Here is a 19,029-nt window from a genome sequence, read left to right as displayed (position 1 = left end):
TATGTTTAGTTATTGATTATCTTTGTCATTCATTACCATGTAGTGTTTTTATCTTGTAATTGCTCTATCTTGTGATCATTTATTGTTATTGTCATTTACTTAATTACACAGTTTATATACCATGTATGATTTTCTTGTACTTAATAACAGTTGTTTAAGTTTTTATTATTATTGGGGAAGGAAAGTTGCTACTCACCATATAGCGGAGATGCTGAGTCGCGATAGGCACAACAAAGAGATTCACATAATTATAGCTTTTGGGCTTTAAGGCCTTTGTCAGAAATAGACAGACACACACACACACACACACACACACACACACACACACACACACACACAAATGCAACTTGCACACTCGTCTGCTGTCTCAGACAACTGATACCACACTGCAAGCAGCAGCACCAGTGCATGATGGGAGTGGTGACTGGGTGGGGGTAAGGAGGAGGCTGGAATGGAGAGGGGGAGGGATAGTATGGTGGGGGTGCAGACAGTGAAGTGCTGTAGTTTAGACAGAGGGCAGGAGAGAAGGTGGGGAGGGAGGGGGGGGGGGGGGGGTTAAGCAGCAGAAATGAAAAGAAATTAAAAGATTGGGTGTGGTGGTGAAATGACAGCTGTGTAGTACAGGAATGGGAACAGGGAGGGGGCTGGATGGGTGAGGACAGTGACTAATGAAGGTTGAGGCCAGGAGGGTTACAGGAACATGGGATATATTGCAGGAAAAATTCCCACCTGCACAATTCAGAAAAGCTGGTGTTGGTGGGAAGGATCCATATGGCACAGGCTGTGAAGCAGTCATTTTTTGTTGTGCTTATCGCGATTCAGCATCTCCGCTATATGGTGAGTAGCAACTTTCCTTCCCTAATATTGTTACATTCTAGCCTGGATTTTCCATTGTTTGATTTTTTATTATTATTGTTATTATTACTTCATTTAACTTTGGCAATGCCAGTAGCAGGTAAAGATGCTCAAGGTGAATAAAGCATTTGAATTTGAATTTGAACAGACATAATTGTGTATTAACAAATTTGTTGTTATGTACAGATCTGAGGTTCCAGTGAGAGCTGTGGGTGACGTCATGTGGATAGCAATTATATAAATGATATATTGATTTGGATATTTCAGAAGAGTTACATCTGGGAATTAGTGAAGTTCGGTGGCAGGAGGAACAAGACTTTTGGTCAGGTGATTACAGGGTTATAAATACAAAATCAAATAGGGGTAATGCAGGAGTAGATTTAATAATGAATAAACAAATAGGAGTGCGGGTTAGCTACTACAAACAGCATAGTGAACACATTATAGTGGCCAAGATAGACACAAAGCCCATGCCTACTACAGTAGTACAAGTTTATATGCCAACTAGCTCTGCAGATGATGAAGAAATTGATGAAATGTATGACGAGATAAAAGAAATTATTCAGGTAGTGAAGGGAGATGAAAATTTAATAGTCATGGATGACTGGAATTCATCAGTAGGAAAAGGGAGAGAAGGAAACATAGTAGGTGAATATGGATTGGGGGGAAGAAATGAAAGAGGAAGCCGCCTTGTAGAATTTTGCACAGAGCATAACTTAATCATAGCTAACACTTGGCTCAAGAATCATAAAAGAAGGTTGCACACCTGGAAGAATCCTGGAGATACTAAAAGGTATCAGATAGATTATATAATGGTAAGACAGAGATTTAGGAACCAGGTTTTAAATTGTAAGACATTTCCAGAGGCAGATGTGGATTCTGACCACAATCTATTGGTTATGAACTGCAGATTGAAACTGAAGAAACTGCAAAAAGGTGGGAATTTAAGAAGATGGGACCTGGATAAACTGAAAGAACCAGAGGTTGTAGAGAGTTTCAGTGAGAGCATAAGGGAACAATTGACAGGAATGGGAGAAAGAAATACAGTAGAAGAAGAATGGGTAGCTCTGAGGGATGAAGTAGTGAAGGCAGCAGAGGATCAAGTAGGTAAAAAGACAAGGGCTAATAGAAATCCTTGGGTAACAGAAGAAATATTGAATTTAATTGATGAAAGGAGAAAATATAAAAATGCAGTAAATGAAGCAGGCAAAAAGGAATACAAACGTCTCAAAAATGAGATCGACAGGAAGTGCAAAATGGCTAAGCAGGCATGGCTAGAGGACAAATGTAAGGATGTAGAGGCTTGTCTCACTAGGGGTAAGATAGATACTGCCTACAGGAAAATTAAAGAGATCTTTGGAGAGAAGAGAACCACTTGTATGAATATCAAGAGCTCAGATGGCAACCCAGTTCTAAGCAAAGAAGGGAAGGCAGAAAGGTGGAAGGAGTATATAGAGGGTCTATACAAGGGCGATGTACTTGAGGACAATGTTATGGAAATGGAAGAGGATGTAAATGAAGATGAAATGGGAGATAAGATACTGCGTGAAGAGTCTGACAGAGCACTGAAAGACCTGAGTCGAAACAAGGCCCCGGGAGTAGACAACATTCCATTAGAACTACTGATGGCCTTGGGAGAGCCAGTCATGACAAAACTCTACCATCTGGTGAGCAAGATGTATGAGACAGGCGAAATACCCACAGACTTCAAGAAGAATATAATAACTCCAATTCCAAAGAAAGCAGGTGTTCACTGATGTGAAAATTACCGAACTATCAGTTTAATAAGTCACAGCTGCAAAATACTAACGCGAATTCTTTACAGACAAATGGAAAAACTGGTAGAAGCGGACCTCGGGGAAGATCAGTTTGGATTCCGTAGAAATGTTGGAACACGTGAGGCAATACTAACCTTACGACTTATCTTAGAAGAAAGATTAAGAAAAGGCAAACCTACGTTTCTAGCATTTGTAGACTTAGAGAAAGCTTTTGACAACGTTAACTGGAATACTCTTTCAAATTCTGAAGGTGGCAGGGGTAAAATACAGGGAGCGAAAGGCTATTTACAATTTGTACAGAAACGAGATGGCAGTTATAAGAGTCGAGGGGCATGAAAGGGAAGCAGTGGTTGGGAAAGGAGTGAGACAGGGTTGTAGCCTCTCCCGATGTTATTCAATCTGTATATTGAGCAAGCAGTAAAGGAAACAAAAGAAAAATTCGGAGTAGGTATTAAAATTCATGGAGAAGAAGTAAAAACTTTGAGGTTCGCCGATGACATTGTAATTCTGTCAGAGATAGCAAAAGACTTGGAAGAGCAGTTGAACGGAATGGACAACGTCTTGAAAGGAGGATATAAGATGAACATCAACAAAAGCAAAACGAGGATAATGGAATGTAGTCAAATTAAATCGGGTGATGCTGAGGAAATTAGATTAGGAAATGAGACACTTAAAGTAGTAAAGGAGTTTTGCTATTTAGGGAGCAAAATAACTGATGATGGTCGAAGTAGAGAGGATATAAAATGTAGACTGGCAATGGCAAGGAAATCGTTTCTGAAGAAGAGAAATTTGTTAACATCGAGTATAAATTTATGTATCAGGAAGTCGTTTCCGAAAGTATTTGTATGGAGTGTAGCTATGTATGGAAGTGAAACATGGACGATTAATAGTTTAGACAAGAAGAGAATAGAAGCTTCCGAAATGTGGTGCTACAGAAGAATGCTGAACATTAGATGGGTAGATCACATAACTAATTATGAGGTACTGAATAGGATTGGGGAGAAGAGAAGTTTGTGGCACAACTTGACTAGAAGAAGGGATTGGTTGGTAGGACATGTTTTGAGGCATCAAGGGATCACAAATTTAGCATTGGAGGGCAGCGTGGAGGGTAAAAATCGTAGAGGGAGACCAAGAGATCAATACACTAAGCAGATTCAGAAGGATGTAGGTAGCAGTAGGTACTGGGAGATGAAGAAGCTTGCACAGGATAGAGTAGCATGGAGAGCTGCATCAAACCAGTCTCAGGACTGAAGATCACAACAACAACAACAACATCTGTTTTTACTATAGGGTGTTTTTTTGACAGGAATGGGAGTTGGTATGGGATGATGAGAGGAAATGCCTTTGATAACTCAGATTTATTTATATTTCTTCGTAGTTTCAGAATACCTGCTGCAAATACTTTTAAGTCATTTATGCAATGTTGCCAGCTATATAAATGAAACCAGACATGGAATTACTTCTGCTATCATAAATTTATACAAAACAAAAAATAACAATCAGAGTGGAATATTCTAAATGCTGCAGTCATACTATCTGCTAACACAGGCAAAAGAATATGCAGATGAAATAAACACTGCTGGCCATCCAAAATGCAACACCAAAAAGGTCCAGAGATATCACAATCAAATTGATTTGGGAGATAATATGTTGCCCGAAGATTGCATGATTGAGAATACAGCCCTGTGTGGAGTGAGAAAGATGATGAAATCTGTATCGAGTGTTGCCACCATTACTGGCTATAACCACTGCTACATGCCTCAGCACTGAATCAAAGAGGCTCTGGATGCATTGTTGGGGTATATCAGTCCATACCGCTTCCACATATCACCTAAGTTGATCTGGCATAGCAGTGGGTGGTATATCTTGGACCGGTTGTTCTGCAATCATTGACCATACGTTTTTGATAGGTGAGAGATTGGGAGAACAGGGAGGCCAAGGCAACATTGCAGTCCAATGGGTGATGAAGAAGTCTTGAAAATTGCATGCTCTTGTGGTAGCGCATTGTCTTGTTGCATTGTAGCTGTTAGCAAGCTCCGAAGGCATGGGAGGACAACAGGCTCCAACACATCAGAGATGTAACACTGGCTGGTTAGTGTACTGGCAATACATACTACAGGGGTGCACGAGTGGAGTCCAGTAGCACCTCAAACCATAATGTCAGGTGCAGGACTAGTATTGTGATGCGTAAGGCAACAGTTCTCTCACCATGGCATCTCCAGACTCTAATCTGACCATTATGGTAGTGCTGGCAGAACCAAGATTCATCAGTAAGAACAATGTCATTTCATTCAGTTTTCCATATCCGTCATTCATCGCACTATTGCCGGCCCAGACGCCTGTGGCATTGACTCACTGGTAAATGCAGCAATTGACACTTTGCAGACAGTCCACCAGGCTGCATACAATGCTGAATGGTACACGCGGACACTGCTTGTTGTGGAACAGACCAAATGTATTGTGATATAGTTCATGATGTGGCAGAGTGATCCATCACTGACATGTGCACATTATGCATGTCATCACATGTAGTGGTGCAACAAGTTGGGTTTAATCAGTCCCAGCAATCTGTCATTCTCTCCTTCATCAAACCTTTACAGATCCACATCAGAGTTGCTTCATTCCATCTGACACAACCACTGATTTCTCTGAAGGATAATCTGCAATCCCTATAGGCAACTATTCTCCCTCAGTCGAACTCCAAAATAGGCTCTAAAGACAATCGCTGCCTTCTACAAGGCGTACTGAAGCTGCTTACACAAAAGAACTGCACGAAAGAACAATTCCAGAATGTCCACATGACTATCTGTGCTCCCTTTACATAGCACTTGCAGGCTGTGTTACTTGACTGGCACCTCTGATGTGCACCTCTGCTGAAATGCTAATAGTGTGCATCTCTCATCGCTGCAAAAGCTTGCTGCAAATTTCACCTAATTTGGATGCTTCTTTCAGGGTATTGTATTTTGTGTGGCCAGTAGTGTAGTAGTTCAGTAATTAGACAATGAAAAAATGTACATATGCTAGAAAAAAATAATAAGATATTTGTCATGTGGCTGTGCCGATTACAATATTTTTTTAATCTACTGTGTCATTCATGTGTATTTCTTACCTGCAAAATTTTTGTTTTTACCTAGCATTGGAGTCTCAGAAAAAGGCTCTGCCACTGTTGAACTCAGTGTAAGGGGAAGTCCAGGGCACTCCAGCTTTCCACCAGCAGAATCAGCTATTGGAATTCTAGCAGCAGCTGTTGCACGTCTAGAAAAAAACCCTCAGCCAGCTCTACTTGGCCAAGGCCCTGAAGCAGCCACATTCCAGTACCTAGCACCACATGTGAGTTTATGGGTAACTCTTAAGCTTTCTGGTTACAAGAATCAAACAGCTGAGTTCAATCCAAAATTATAAATGAAACCATGGAAAATCCAGGGTGGAATACTGACAGTATTATGAGAAGGAAAAATCACTGCTCACCATGTAATAGAGATGTTGAGTCACAGACAGGCACAACAAAAAGACTGCTAAACAAGTAAGCTTCTGGCCAGAAGGCCTTTGTCTCAATTAGGCAACATACACACCCACATTCACACAGATGCAACTGACACACACAACACTGCCTCTCGCTGCTGAGGCCGGGCCAAAATTATAAATGAGTAGACCAAAGAAGATTGTTCAATAGGTATCATTAATATATTTTAATTACAATGTGCATTTAAGATAAGTTCAAAGAAGGACATGAGGAATTATCACCAGTACCCTATTTTTAGTCTTAGAATCCTGTCAAAAGTGTTGATGACAGTAGCTGCAATCCAAATTCAAAATTTTACTATAAGAAATGCTATTATTCTAAGTAACTAGTTTGTAGTCCAAGAAGGAAAAAATACTCTGGATGCAGTGAAAAAGTTTATTGAAAAGATAAGTAAACTGTTAGATCAGAGAAGTAAACTTGCAGATGTCTTCTGGAGTCTCACTTAAGCCTTTGACTCAGTAAAACATGTCTTGCTTATCTACAGTGTTCTGCAGTGTTCTGCAATGTCTTATGTCATAACTGCAGAGCAGGAAAAATGGTATACTATGTGATCAAAAGTATCCGGACACCCCCAAAAACAAACATTTTTCATATTAGGTGCATTGTGCTGCTACCTACTGCCATGTACTCCATATCAGTGACCTCAGTATAGTCATTAGGCATTGTGAGAGAACAGAATGGGGCACTCTGCAGAACTCGTGGACTTCGAACTTGGTCAGGTGATTGGGTGTCACTTGTGTCGTAAGTCTGTACACGAGATTTCCACACTCCTAAACATCCCTAAGTCCACTGTTTCTGATGTGATAGTGAAGTAGAAACATGAAGGGACACGTTCAGCACAAAAGCGTACAGGCTGACAGAGACCGCCGACAATTGAAAAGGGTCATAATGTGTAATAGGCAGACATCTATCCAGACCATCACATAGGAATTCCAAACTGCATGAGGATCCACTGAAAGTACTATGACAGTTAGGCAGGAGGTGAGAAAACTTGGATTTCATGGTTTATAAGCCACACATCGTGCTGGTAAATGCCAAATGACACTTCGCTTGCTGTGAGGGGTGTAAACATTGTGATTGAACAGTGGAAAAACATTGTGTGGAGAGACAAATTATGGTACACAATGTGGCGACCTGATGGTAGGGTGTGGTTATGGCGAATGCCCGGTGAACGTCATCTGCCAGTGTGTGTAGTGCCAACAGCAAAATTCGGAGGCGTTGGTGTTACGGTGTGGTCGTGTTTTTCATGGAGGGGGCTTGCACCCTTGTTGTTTTGCATGGCACTATCACAGCACAGGCCTACATTGATGTTTTAAGCACCTTCTTGCTTCCCATTGTTGAAGAGAAATTCGGTGATGGCAATTGCATCTTTCAGCATGATTGAGCGCCTGTTCATAATACACGGCCTGTGGCGGAGTGGCTATGTGACAAAAACATCCCTGTAATGGACTGGCCTGCACAGAGTCCTGACCTGAATCCTATAGAATGCCTTTGCGATGTTTTGGAATGCCGACTTTGTACCAGGCCTCACTGACTGACATCAATACCTCTCCTCAGTGTAGCACTCTGTGAAGAATGGGCTGCCATTCCCCAAGAAACCTTCCAGCACCTGATTGAACATATGCCTGTGAGAGTGGAAGCTGTCATCAAGGCTAAGGATGGGTCAACACCATATTGAATTCCAGCATTACTGATGGAGGGCGCCACGAACTTGTAATCCTTTTCCAGCCAGGTGTCCAGATACTTTTGATCACATAGTTGAACTGTCATTTCAAGAAAAGTTAATTAATATTCTAAATGGAGCTGCCATTCCCCAAGAAACCTTCCAGCACCTGATTGAACATATGCCTGTGAGAGTGGAAGCTGTCATCAAGGCTAAGGATGGGTCAACACCATATTGAATTCCAGCATTACTGATGGAGGGCGCCACGAACTTGTAATCCATTTCCAGCCAGGTGTCCAGATTTTGATCACATAGTTGAACTGTCATTTCAAGAAAAGTTAATTAATATTCTAAATGGAGCATAGTATCACAAGGTGTGTGTCACAGTTCCATTCTAGGGCTAAAACTTTCTTATTCTACCTATAAGAGCTTATGTTTTCAGTTGTCTGAAAGCTTTGTTACCATCGCCAATTACAAAACTGTATTTGTCTGCAGTACAGTCACGCACCTGACAGTGCCCATTCCAGCAATTATTATGATGTATATACCTTGAATTGTGTAAAGAACCTGTTAAATATCAGTTATTATTATTTTGATATTTTATTATTATTCACATATTTTATTCATATATTTTATTTATCCATCTTTAGGAAAACTGCATAACTGTTTCTATGGGGACAGCTATTGTGAAGTTTACAAATTGAAGTGCAAAAATGCAGCAAAATCATCAGGCTCATTGTGGTTGTTGTTGACGTCAGTCCAAAGACTGATTTGATGCAGCCCTCCATCCTGTGCAAGCCTCATCATCTCCAACATCCCTCTGAATCTGCTCACTGTATTCATCTCTTGGTCTCCCTCTATGAGTCCCCCCCCCCCCCCCCACACACACACACTTCCCCCCAGTACTAAATTGGTGATTTCTTGATGTCTCAGAATGTGTCCTACCAACTGAACACTTATTCTAGTCAAGTTGTGCCACAAATCTCTTTCCTCCCCCGTTCTATTCAGTACTTTCTCATTAGGCATGTGGCCTACCCACCTAATCTTCAATATTTTCTGTAGCACCTCATTTCAAAAACTTCTATTCTCTTCTTGTCTAAACTGTTTATCATCCATTCTTCACTTCCATACATGGATACACACCAGACAAGTACTTTCAGAAACGACTTCCTGACACTTGAATCTATACTCGATGTTAATAAATCTCCTGTTCTTCAGAAATGCTTTTCTTGTCTTTGCTAGTCTACATTTTATATCCTCTCTACTTTGACTGTGATCAGTTATTTTGCTGCCCAGGTAGCAAAACTTATTTACTACTTTAAGTGACTCATTTCCTAATCTAATTCCTTCCACATCAAGTGACTTAATTAGACTACATTTTGTTATCCTCATTTTGCCTTTGTTGATGTTCATCTTATATCCTCCTTTCAAGATATTGTCCATTCTGTTAAACTGCTCTGCCAAGTCCTTTGCTGTCTCTGACAGAATTACAATGTCACTGGCAAACCTCAAGTTTTTATTTCTTCTCCCTGCATTTTAATTCCTACTCCAAATTTTTCATTTGTTTCCTTTACTGCTTGCTCAATATATAGATTTAATGACATCAACAACACTGTCTCACTCCCTTCTCCACCGCTGCTTCCCTTCCATGCCCCTCTAGTCTTATAACTGCCATCTGCTTTCTGTACAAATTGTAAATAGCCTTTCACTCTCTGCATTTTACCCCTGCCACCTTCAGAAGCTACAGTCAACACTGTAATAATTTTTCTCGAAGTTTAAAAATGCTGTAAACTGTAGGTTTGTCTTTCCTTAACCTGTCTTCTGTGAGAAGTAATAGGATCAGTATTGTCTCGCGTGTTCCTACATTTCTCAGGAATCCAAACTGATCTTCCCCAAGGTCAGCTTCTGCCAGTTTTTCCATTTTTCTGTGAATGATTTGTGTTAGTATTTTGCAGCTGTGACTTATTAAACTGATGGTTCAATAATTTTCACACCTGTCAGCACCTGCTTTCTTTGGAATTGGGATTATTATATTCTTCTTGAAGTCTGAGGGTATTTCGCCTGTCTAGTGCATCTTGCTCACCAGATGGAAGAATTTTGTCATGGTTGGCTCTCCTAAGGCTATCAATAACTCTAACAGAATGTTGTCTACTCCCGGGCCCTTGCTTTGACTTAATTCTTTCAGTTCTTTATCAAATTATTCATGCAGTATCCTATCTCCCTGCTCATCTTCCTTTCATCCTCTCCCATTTCCATAACATTGCCCGCAGGTACATCTCCCTTGTATAGCCTCTCTATATACTCCTTCCATCTTTCTGCTTTCCCTTCTTTGCTTAGGACTGGTTTTCCATCTGAGCTCTTGATATTCGTACAGGTGGTTCTCTTTTCTCCAAAGGTCTCTTTAATTTTCCTGTAGGCAATGTCCATCTTATCCCTAGTGATATATGCTTCTCCATCCTTACATTTGTCCTCTAGCCAGTCTTGCTTAGCCACTTTGCACTTCCTGGTGATCTCATTTTTTAGACATTTTGCATTCCCTTTTACCTGCTTCATTTGTTTCATTTCTGAATTTTCTCCTTTCCTTGATTAACTTCAATATCTCTTGTGTTGCCCAAGGATTTCTACTAGCTTTCATCTTTTTGTCTACTTGATCTTCTGCTGCCTTCACTGCTTCATCTCTCAAAGCTACCCATTCTCCTTTTATTGTATTCCTTTCCCCTGTTCTTGTCAATCATTCCCTAATGCTCCCCCTGAAACCCCTTACAACCTTTGGTCCTTTCAGTTTATCCAGGTCACATCTCCTTAAATTCCTGCCTTTTTGCAGTTTCTTCAGTTTTAATCTGCAGTTCATAACCAATAAATTGTGGTCAAAGTCCACAACTGCCCCTGCAAATGTCTTACAATTTAAAATCCGCTTCCTAAATCTCTGTCTAACCATTATATAATCAATCTGAAACCTTCCAGTGTTTACAAGTCTCTTCCATGTATACAACCTTCTCTCATGATTCTTAAACCAAGTATTAGCTATGATTAAATTATGCTCTGTGCAAAATTCTACCAGGCGGCTTCCTCTTTAATTCCTTTCCCCCAGTTCACATTCCCCTACTACTTTTCCTTCTCTTATTTTTCCTACTATCAAATTCCAGTCCCCCATGACTATTAAATTTTCAGTTCCCTTAATCATCTGAATAATTTCTTTTACCTCATCATACATTTCCTCACTCTCCTCCTAATCTGTGGAGCTAGTTGGCATATAACTTGTACTGCTGTTGTGGGTGTGGGCTTCATGTCTATCTTGGCTACAATAATGCATTCACTATGGTGTTCATAATAGCTTATCCACATTCCTGTTTATTTACCAGTTATTAAACCTACTCCTGCATTACCCCTATTTGATTTTGTATTTACAACCGTTTATTCACCTGATCAGAAGTCCTGTTGCTCCTGCCGCCAAACTTCACTGATTCCCACTATATCTAACTTTAAACCATCCATTTCCTTTACCTGCATGATTAATGGATCTGAAATTCCACGCTCCGATCCATAGAAAGCCTGTTTCGTTTCCCCTGATAACTACATCCTCCGCATAGTCCCCACTCAGAGATCTAAATGGGAGACTATTTTACCTGCAGAATATTTTACTCAAGAGGATGCAATCATCATTTAACCATACAATAAAGATGCATGCCCTTGAGAAGAATTACAGCTGTAATTTCCCCTTGCTTTCAGCTGTTCATGGTACCAGCATAGCAAGGCTGTTTTCATTGATGTTGCAAGACCAGATCAGTCAGTCATCCAGACTGTTGATGCTGCAACTACTGAAAAGGCTGCTGCCTCTCTTCAGGAACCACATGTTTGTCTGGCCTCTCAACAAATACCCCTTCCACTGTGGATGCATGTGTGGTACGACTATCTGTTTCACTGAGGCACGCAAGCCTCTCCACCAACGACATGGTCCATAGTTCATGGGGAAGTAGAGGTCAAGTAGTAACTGAAAAATCACAAAAAGTGAAACACACACACACACACACACACACACACACACACACACACAGAGAGAGAGAGAGAGAGAGAGAGAGAGAGAGAGAGAGAGAGAGAGAGAGAATTCAAACTCTGTTAATATCAGGGGAAATACAGTGGACTTAAGACATGTAAACGAGAGGAAAAACATGCCAATGAGTACTGAAGATGTTTTGTGAATAGAAGCAAAAGATGTCTGATGAAAGTCACTCTTAAACTGCAGTAAGCTAAAGAAGGGAAAAAACAACAATAATGGATAAAATCATTCAGTGTTCCTGAGAAGTAATGATTTGTTCTGTGATACATGAGTCAGTAGATACAATAAGGCAGTTTACAACAACTTAATCATCTTTTTTAGAATGGAGTTGAACAGATGTAACTGTATATTGTATAGATGTAGAGGAATGTAGGGTGTGATGGAAAATGACAGGAACCGTAAAAATAAGTTGGAATTAATGTGGAATATAAGTAACATAACTGAAACACATACAAAGCATAAAAAAACTAAAATTATTCTTAATTTACATCCATTAGGACACATCTTTTACACTACTCTATAAAGATAGCTCCATTATTTAAAAATACCATGACTGAACAATAACTTGTTTACAGAAGGATGGTGTATAGTTTTCTTCTCAGAAAACTTAGTTCAAACTGTGGAAGTTTTTCATAGCCAATTACTGATTTCTTTTGTAGCATAATTTTAGCCTATGACATGATAACATTAAATTTTCTTTGTTTCTAGTATCACATATATGCTAAAAATTGTTTCTTAGCAATAATTCTGAATTATTACATGTAAAGATAAGCAGATCATGATGGGGGTGCAATATAAAACACTGGCTACACCATGGCAATTGTTTGGAATGGTGCCTCAGTGCCTTGTCTTTTTGTGCCATTTGCCTATCAGTTCTGACTGCCAGTGGGAGTTTGCAGGTTGTCCTGGTTGTGAATACTTGGGCTGAGTCTTGTAGAGTTGCTGATGAATGCACTGACTGTTCAAAAACCCTGATGATGGTTAGACATGTTTCTAATGAAGGATCTCTTGATTTCAAGTCCATCCAGAGTGCATCCTGCAGAACATGCACTAATATAATGTTTCTGACTAATGAAGCTGCATATGATTGTGTGCCGTCCTGATTACTGCACCTACAGTATCTGGATAGCCCTTGTAACTGTGCAATCCATTATCTGTATGATTGTCCACTGGGCTTGTGATAGCTGAAGAATTTATGTCTAGGAGCAACTATATGAACTTGAGTCCACAGCTCGTGGACTAGTGGCTAGCGTTGCTACCTCTTGATCATGGGGTCCAAGGTTCGAGTCCCAGCCGGGTTAGGGATTTTCCCCACCCGGGGACTGGGTGTTTGCATTGTCCTCATCATCATTTGGGCAGAGGTGAGATTAGAACTGGAAAGAATGGGAACTTGTATGAGTGCTGATGACCTTGATGCTTAGTGCCCAACAAACCATCATCATTATCATCTATATGAACTTGAGAGTCAAAAGATTCAAGCAAACTGGATTTGACCCTATTGTATAAGAGCACATGGGGCTCTGTCTCAGAGTTAAGGTGTTGTACTAAATGATATATCTCTGGACCTGTATAAGCCAACAGAAAAGTGCATCACTGCTCATTACCAGAGATGCAGAGATACTGTGGACCAGGAAGTGCTGCTCCGTACTTGCAATATAGTTGGTCCATGGTTCAACCTTGTGGATGAATGGCCGGAACAATGAGGCTGTCTTATGAAATGCCATGACAATGGTGTTGATTCTGGAGAGATTATTGGAGACCTCAAGTGCGGGGACTGAAACTGTGGTTACTCCATCTGCTATGGCCTGCAGAGTGTGTTGCATAGGAGAACAGCAGGAAATCTAATTTTCCGTGAAAATTGGTTGCTCGGCAAGTCAACAATCATTGATGCAGGGATGTAGATGTGTTGTCGACCTTGCAGGTGTAATGTCATGACATGTCATGAAGAAATTATTAACAGGATTTATCTTGTTCTGTAGCCCTATAAATAGTTCATTAGTTGAGTCAGGTGCAACTTTTTTTTTTGGAACAGCCTTTAAAGATTATTAGGTTGGCCTCTATAAAGCAACAAATCTAAGAATCTATCAACAAGCTATCATCTAAAATAAAACTGATCTACTGGCTAAAATGAATGAATTTACACAAAAGTGAGATGCAAATTCAGATGTATTCTGTGCAACTTGCAGGAGTTGGCACATAATACATTGAATGAAGAGGTAATGCCATTTGCATCTATACTGGTAGATTACTGAATTATGAGTATCAACCTAATGGAAAGTATAGTTTCTCCTTCCACCATTTACCCATCACAGTGCCAGTGTGGTGGTGTTACAATGAAATGGCAGTAGTAATAGTAGTAGTTGTCATCTTTTGGTATGGCCAACCATACCATGTGCAGTCAAACTTTCAGTATCACAGTGGAACAATGAGACTCAACATTTCCTCTGTATTGTCACTAGTGCTGTATATAATTTAGGTCAGTTCCTCTGTATTGTCATTAGTGCTGAATATAATTTAGGTCAGTTTAATTTTGGTGTCACTCACTGTCATCAGAGTTTGTGTTGTGTTCCTTTGCTAATTCATGCATAACACTTACTCAATAGCCAAATATATTATATTCCTGGGGCTGTTTTTAAAGGTATTCCTTATCAAAAGTGTGATTATGTAGCCATCCATATCAGCCTAGTAAGCAGACTGCAATACCACTTTAATTTTACAGTATGGTAACCATTTGCAACATTCCATTTCAAACTATAAATGTCCAATATATTGTCTTTAATGGGTAGACAGATACTATGAAATATTTGGAAATATGTTTTTAAAAATATGACATTGTACTGTGTAATGGATATTGCATGTAGATTCCTGTAGCTGTCCCTTTTAATGTCACACTTCTTTGCCTTCCAGGTTTCGTTTGGTTATAAAATTCTGTATAGTAATTTATGGCTCTTTTCGGGACTAATGGCTCGAGAATTAGCACTTAAACCTATTGCAAATGCAATTGTTCGCACAACAACAGCCATCACTGTATTTCATGGTGGAATAAAGGTAAAAACTAAATATTTTTCATAGAATAGTGAATTTTAATGTGTTTTATCTGATGCTTACATGCATTTATAAACAGTTTCCTTTATAATTCTATATTTACATATGTATAATTTTTTGCATATATCTGTAAATTGTGCTGCTTAAGCTCCCATACAAACTTTAAACAGAAATAAATAAATTTGTAAAACGTTATGACAGTTTGAGAATAATTCCCAACTAATTATTAATTCAGTGTAGTTTTCTTTGTGTATCATGTGTGAAGTTATAGTTAATATCTTTCTGTTTAATTTTAACATCTTACAAGACAGCAGTCTTACTGATCATTACATTAAGTTCCATCGTTAACTCCATATCTTCAAATTGTGCAAAACTCCTGATTGGAAAAAGCATTAACACTTCCATTAATTGTACACATAAGAACAGATAACTGCCCATTTTTGCCCATGTACAAGACTCTGAATTAGTAGGAGAAACACAATTAAAGCAATGTCTATTAATTTTCCCAGTGGGCAAATGAGGAACACTGTGATGAATGCTTTCTTGATGAGAATATAAGGAACTCTGTGATGACTGTTATTTTCATTTACTTAGTGTAGATGAATTCCATGCAAACGGAAGTTATATATAGTTTAAAATTCGATATGTGATTAGACCAATACCACATGGAGATAACCTGCCATTTCCTTGCCTCCAGCTGTATTGGAGAGTGTAACATCAGAGAGTGAAATTATAAGTGAAACTACTGATGCTGATACCAATGTCTACTGACCTGGAGACATGAGTCCATCCCTCAACTGTTTTCACAGCATGCACTCAGATATCTGGTAAGAGACTTAAATTTACTGAAGGAACATGTGCAGCACTTCATGTATCTAATGTTGAACAAAGAAAGGAAAAAATGGTTTAAAAGTGAAATCTTGTGTCAATGTATGGACACAAAGGAACTGAGAAATAATCTAGCTTTGCCTGAAGGGGCCATGTTTTCTTTAAAAAAATGAATGAGTTGTTAGTTTATTTTGAAAAGTACAGGCTACACAGTACACAAAAATATGTGGATTTGCGACTGGGATTTATGGATGAAATAAGCTTTAATGTGCCAGTGTAAATCCCAGGTGAATCTATGAAACAGGCAGAAGCTAATGATAAAAAGTTATATGAAAATAGGTGCTTTTGATGTGCAGTGGCATGAAAATGATAATGTTTACCATTTGCTACTAACCTGTACAAACAGCAAACTAAACCAAGCAATAGTGCACTAGCCAAGTACTGCAAAAATCTCCTGGAAGATTTTCTGAATAGTGATGCAATTAATTGTCTGAAAATATCTTACAAAAAATTATTACTGTACATACTGCACTGATCTGTCAACTTAAGGAAAGTAGTTACCTTCTAGAACTAAGTAATATTAGCCATTAATGAGAATTTGATAATGTGTGTAACCCGAAAATTTTTCTTATGGACACATGCTCATGTAATCTCTTCAGATGAAACAAAGCATGCTAAAGTCTGGGATTATGAGAAGAAGAGCACTGCAACAGAATACCTTTTAAAATGCACCAAACTGACTTATGTGTGTGTGTGTTTAACAATTGGACAGACAGTATGGCAGTAACTGTAGTTCTCAGGTAAAGCAAACCCCAAAACAAAGAAGATCCTTTCAGTTCTCACTTATAGAGCACTTTATACATATCAGTTTGTATTCTCAGCATACTGACAAAAATAGATAAGCAGTTACTGAGAGATTTCTCATTGATCTTTGTTTGCATGACAGTGAATTCTGTACCTAATGTAAGTGAAGAAACATTAAATTGTCAATGACACAAGACAAGAGAACCATAGAATGGAATGATATTCTAACAAAATAGGTTTGTTACCATTGATTATTTCTATTCTGAAATGATAGGTAGCACAAAAATGCAGATAGTACATGTCTTTAATTACAAACAAAAGTATTTTGTGCAGATTATGGACTATGATAGCTTACAGTAGTTAATAGATGGTAAAAAATGTAGATTATAACAGAAACTAGGTAACATACTTGACTTATATTTGGGTGGAATGGAAGGACATTTTAAGAAAAAAGTGAATTTGTTTGTGGTCAATTGATGTAGTAATGACAATAATGTATCAATGGATAATAGTAAAAAGACCAGTTATTGCTGAATCTATAAGCTTCTTTCCCTTTCTCCTGTTTAAACCAATAATTAGTGATGTTATACTTTCTTTCTCATCTGACCTTCTCATTTGTGTACAACACATTTTGTTCACTCATTCCTAACTTAGTGATTACCACTCATACCTGTCAGTTACACATTTGAAAATCAGTTCTAAATGCTTTATAGGCTGAGTTATTGTTCCCTCAAATCATTCTGAATGCCTTCAAAGTTTTTACTATTTCCTGTTATTTTTATCTTAATTTGTTCATAAATAAATTAGGTTCAAATTATTTGTTTGCTTCAGAATGGGCCCCTATATTTTTCAGTGCCATGAATGATTTAAAATATCTGAAGTTTTGTGTGGTCAAAACATCAGATGTTTATAACTATTAACATTTTTAAAACTAATAAAGTATTAATTGAAACTGATATTTCATAGAAGTTGATTTTCTTTGCCAACTCTTTAAACCGTGTGTCATTAAAACCATTTTCCTTAAATTTCAGATTATCAAATATTTATGTTAATAAATAAATGAGGAAAGGTCACAGCTTAGCTAAACCATACTGGTGTGTGATGCATGGAAACACATAACAGCACAAAGATGTTGCTAACCTTTGAGCAACCTCTCTTTCTCTAGTGTATATGAACAATGTTCAAACAACTAGACATTGCCATAGCAAAATTCCAATACCACAGACGCTTCCTGAAATCCTGTTTGGCATTTGAAGTGTTGTTCAAGAGACGTATACAGAGACATGCCCTTTCCCAATAAAACAATGCCAATCACCATTATTTAGGTTTATTTCTAGGCTACCAGGTTTGACGATACACTACATCATCTTCAGGCCTGCTTCAATCGAGTAACCTTCGTGTTACAAAATACAGCAGCACAGAAGGTTACTCAATTGAAGCAGGCCTGAAGATGACATAGTGTATCTTCGAAACTGGTAGACTAGAAATAAACCTAAATAATGGCGATTGGTATTGTTTTATTGGATACTGACCAGCCATAGTCCAATAATCCAGCCAGAAGATGGAGTTACATTTACATGCCCTTTTTTCTGATCACATCAATTCTTAACCCTCACCACCATGGTCCAACATAATCACATCATCCAAGCTCAGGCTGCAACTAACCAGTTCTGCTTCTTTCACTGGGTCCTTTTTCTTTAAGACAGTAATCTACTGTAACAAGTCTCTGAGATAAAAATGGCTAGAAGCTGTCTCGGCTATTTATGTCTTATTCCTGCCAGTGAGTACATCTGCTCAACAAAGTACCGGTGACTTCTGGCCACCTCCTGCACCCCAACAAATCTTTAGACACTTTAGATACTGCCTTGCTGATCTCCTCCAGCTAAAATGCTTCCTGAAACTTTCTTCATCTCCCATAAGCCACACTGATTCTGAGCAGCTAACCAAGGTTTAGCCATGCTGGACAAGAAAAGGACATGTTTTCCTTTACTTATTCCCTTCAGTGGAATCATTTCTTCATCACTCACTATACTGACCACAGTCAGCAAAATTTACACACAGAACCTTGTTTCAGACAGTCCCAACTACCCTCAAATCATATTCTGCCACTTCTATCCAGACATCCCCTTATAACTTTACTGAAGTTACTTGCTGGCAATCAGGCTTCACCTTCATTCCCAATATGTCCAAACCTTCAAGCACCATTGTTTACAAACATTAACACTATGATTCCAATGCAGATGTGCAGTGTGACCTCCAGCAGCTTCTCAAACATTAGTTCCATCTGAAAACCTGACACATTAATCCACACTATCAGCCCCTGGGACACCAACATTTAACCAGAAACTTCCTGGTAGACTAAAACTGTATACCAGACCTACACTTGAACTCAGGACCTTTGCCTTCTATGGGCAAGTGCTCTACCAACAGAACTACCCAAGCATGACTCTTGACTTATCCTCACAACATTACTTCT

At 38.9% G+C, this 19,029-nt stretch overlaps 1 protein-coding gene across 2 annotated transcripts in view; it reads left to right on the top strand.

Moving 5' to 3' along the window:
* Positions 1–19,029, top strand: part of LOC126247998 (N-fatty-acyl-amino acid synthase/hydrolase PM20D1-like) — a 253,015-nt gene that overhangs the window by 208,854 nt on the left and 25,132 nt on the right. For both annotated transcript variants that reach the window (XM_049948581.1, XM_049948580.1), the window contains exons 6-7: positions 5,768–5,963; positions 14,784–14,924. In XM_049948581.1, coding sequence (XP_049804538.1) covers positions 5,768–5,963; positions 14,784–14,924 — 337 coding nt within the window. The remainder of the gene's footprint in view (positions 1–5,767; positions 5,964–14,783; positions 14,925–19,029) is intronic.

The sequence above is a fragment of the Schistocerca nitens genome, chromosome 3 (genome assembly GCF_023898315.1).
Source record: "Schistocerca nitens isolate TAMUIC-IGC-003100 chromosome 3, iqSchNite1.1, whole genome shotgun sequence".
In the NCBI taxonomy this organism is placed as follows: Eukaryota; Metazoa; Arthropoda; class Insecta; order Orthoptera; family Acrididae; genus Schistocerca; species Schistocerca nitens.
Note: the sequence above shows the minus strand (reverse complement) of the source record. Positions and strands in the feature narration are given on the sequence as shown.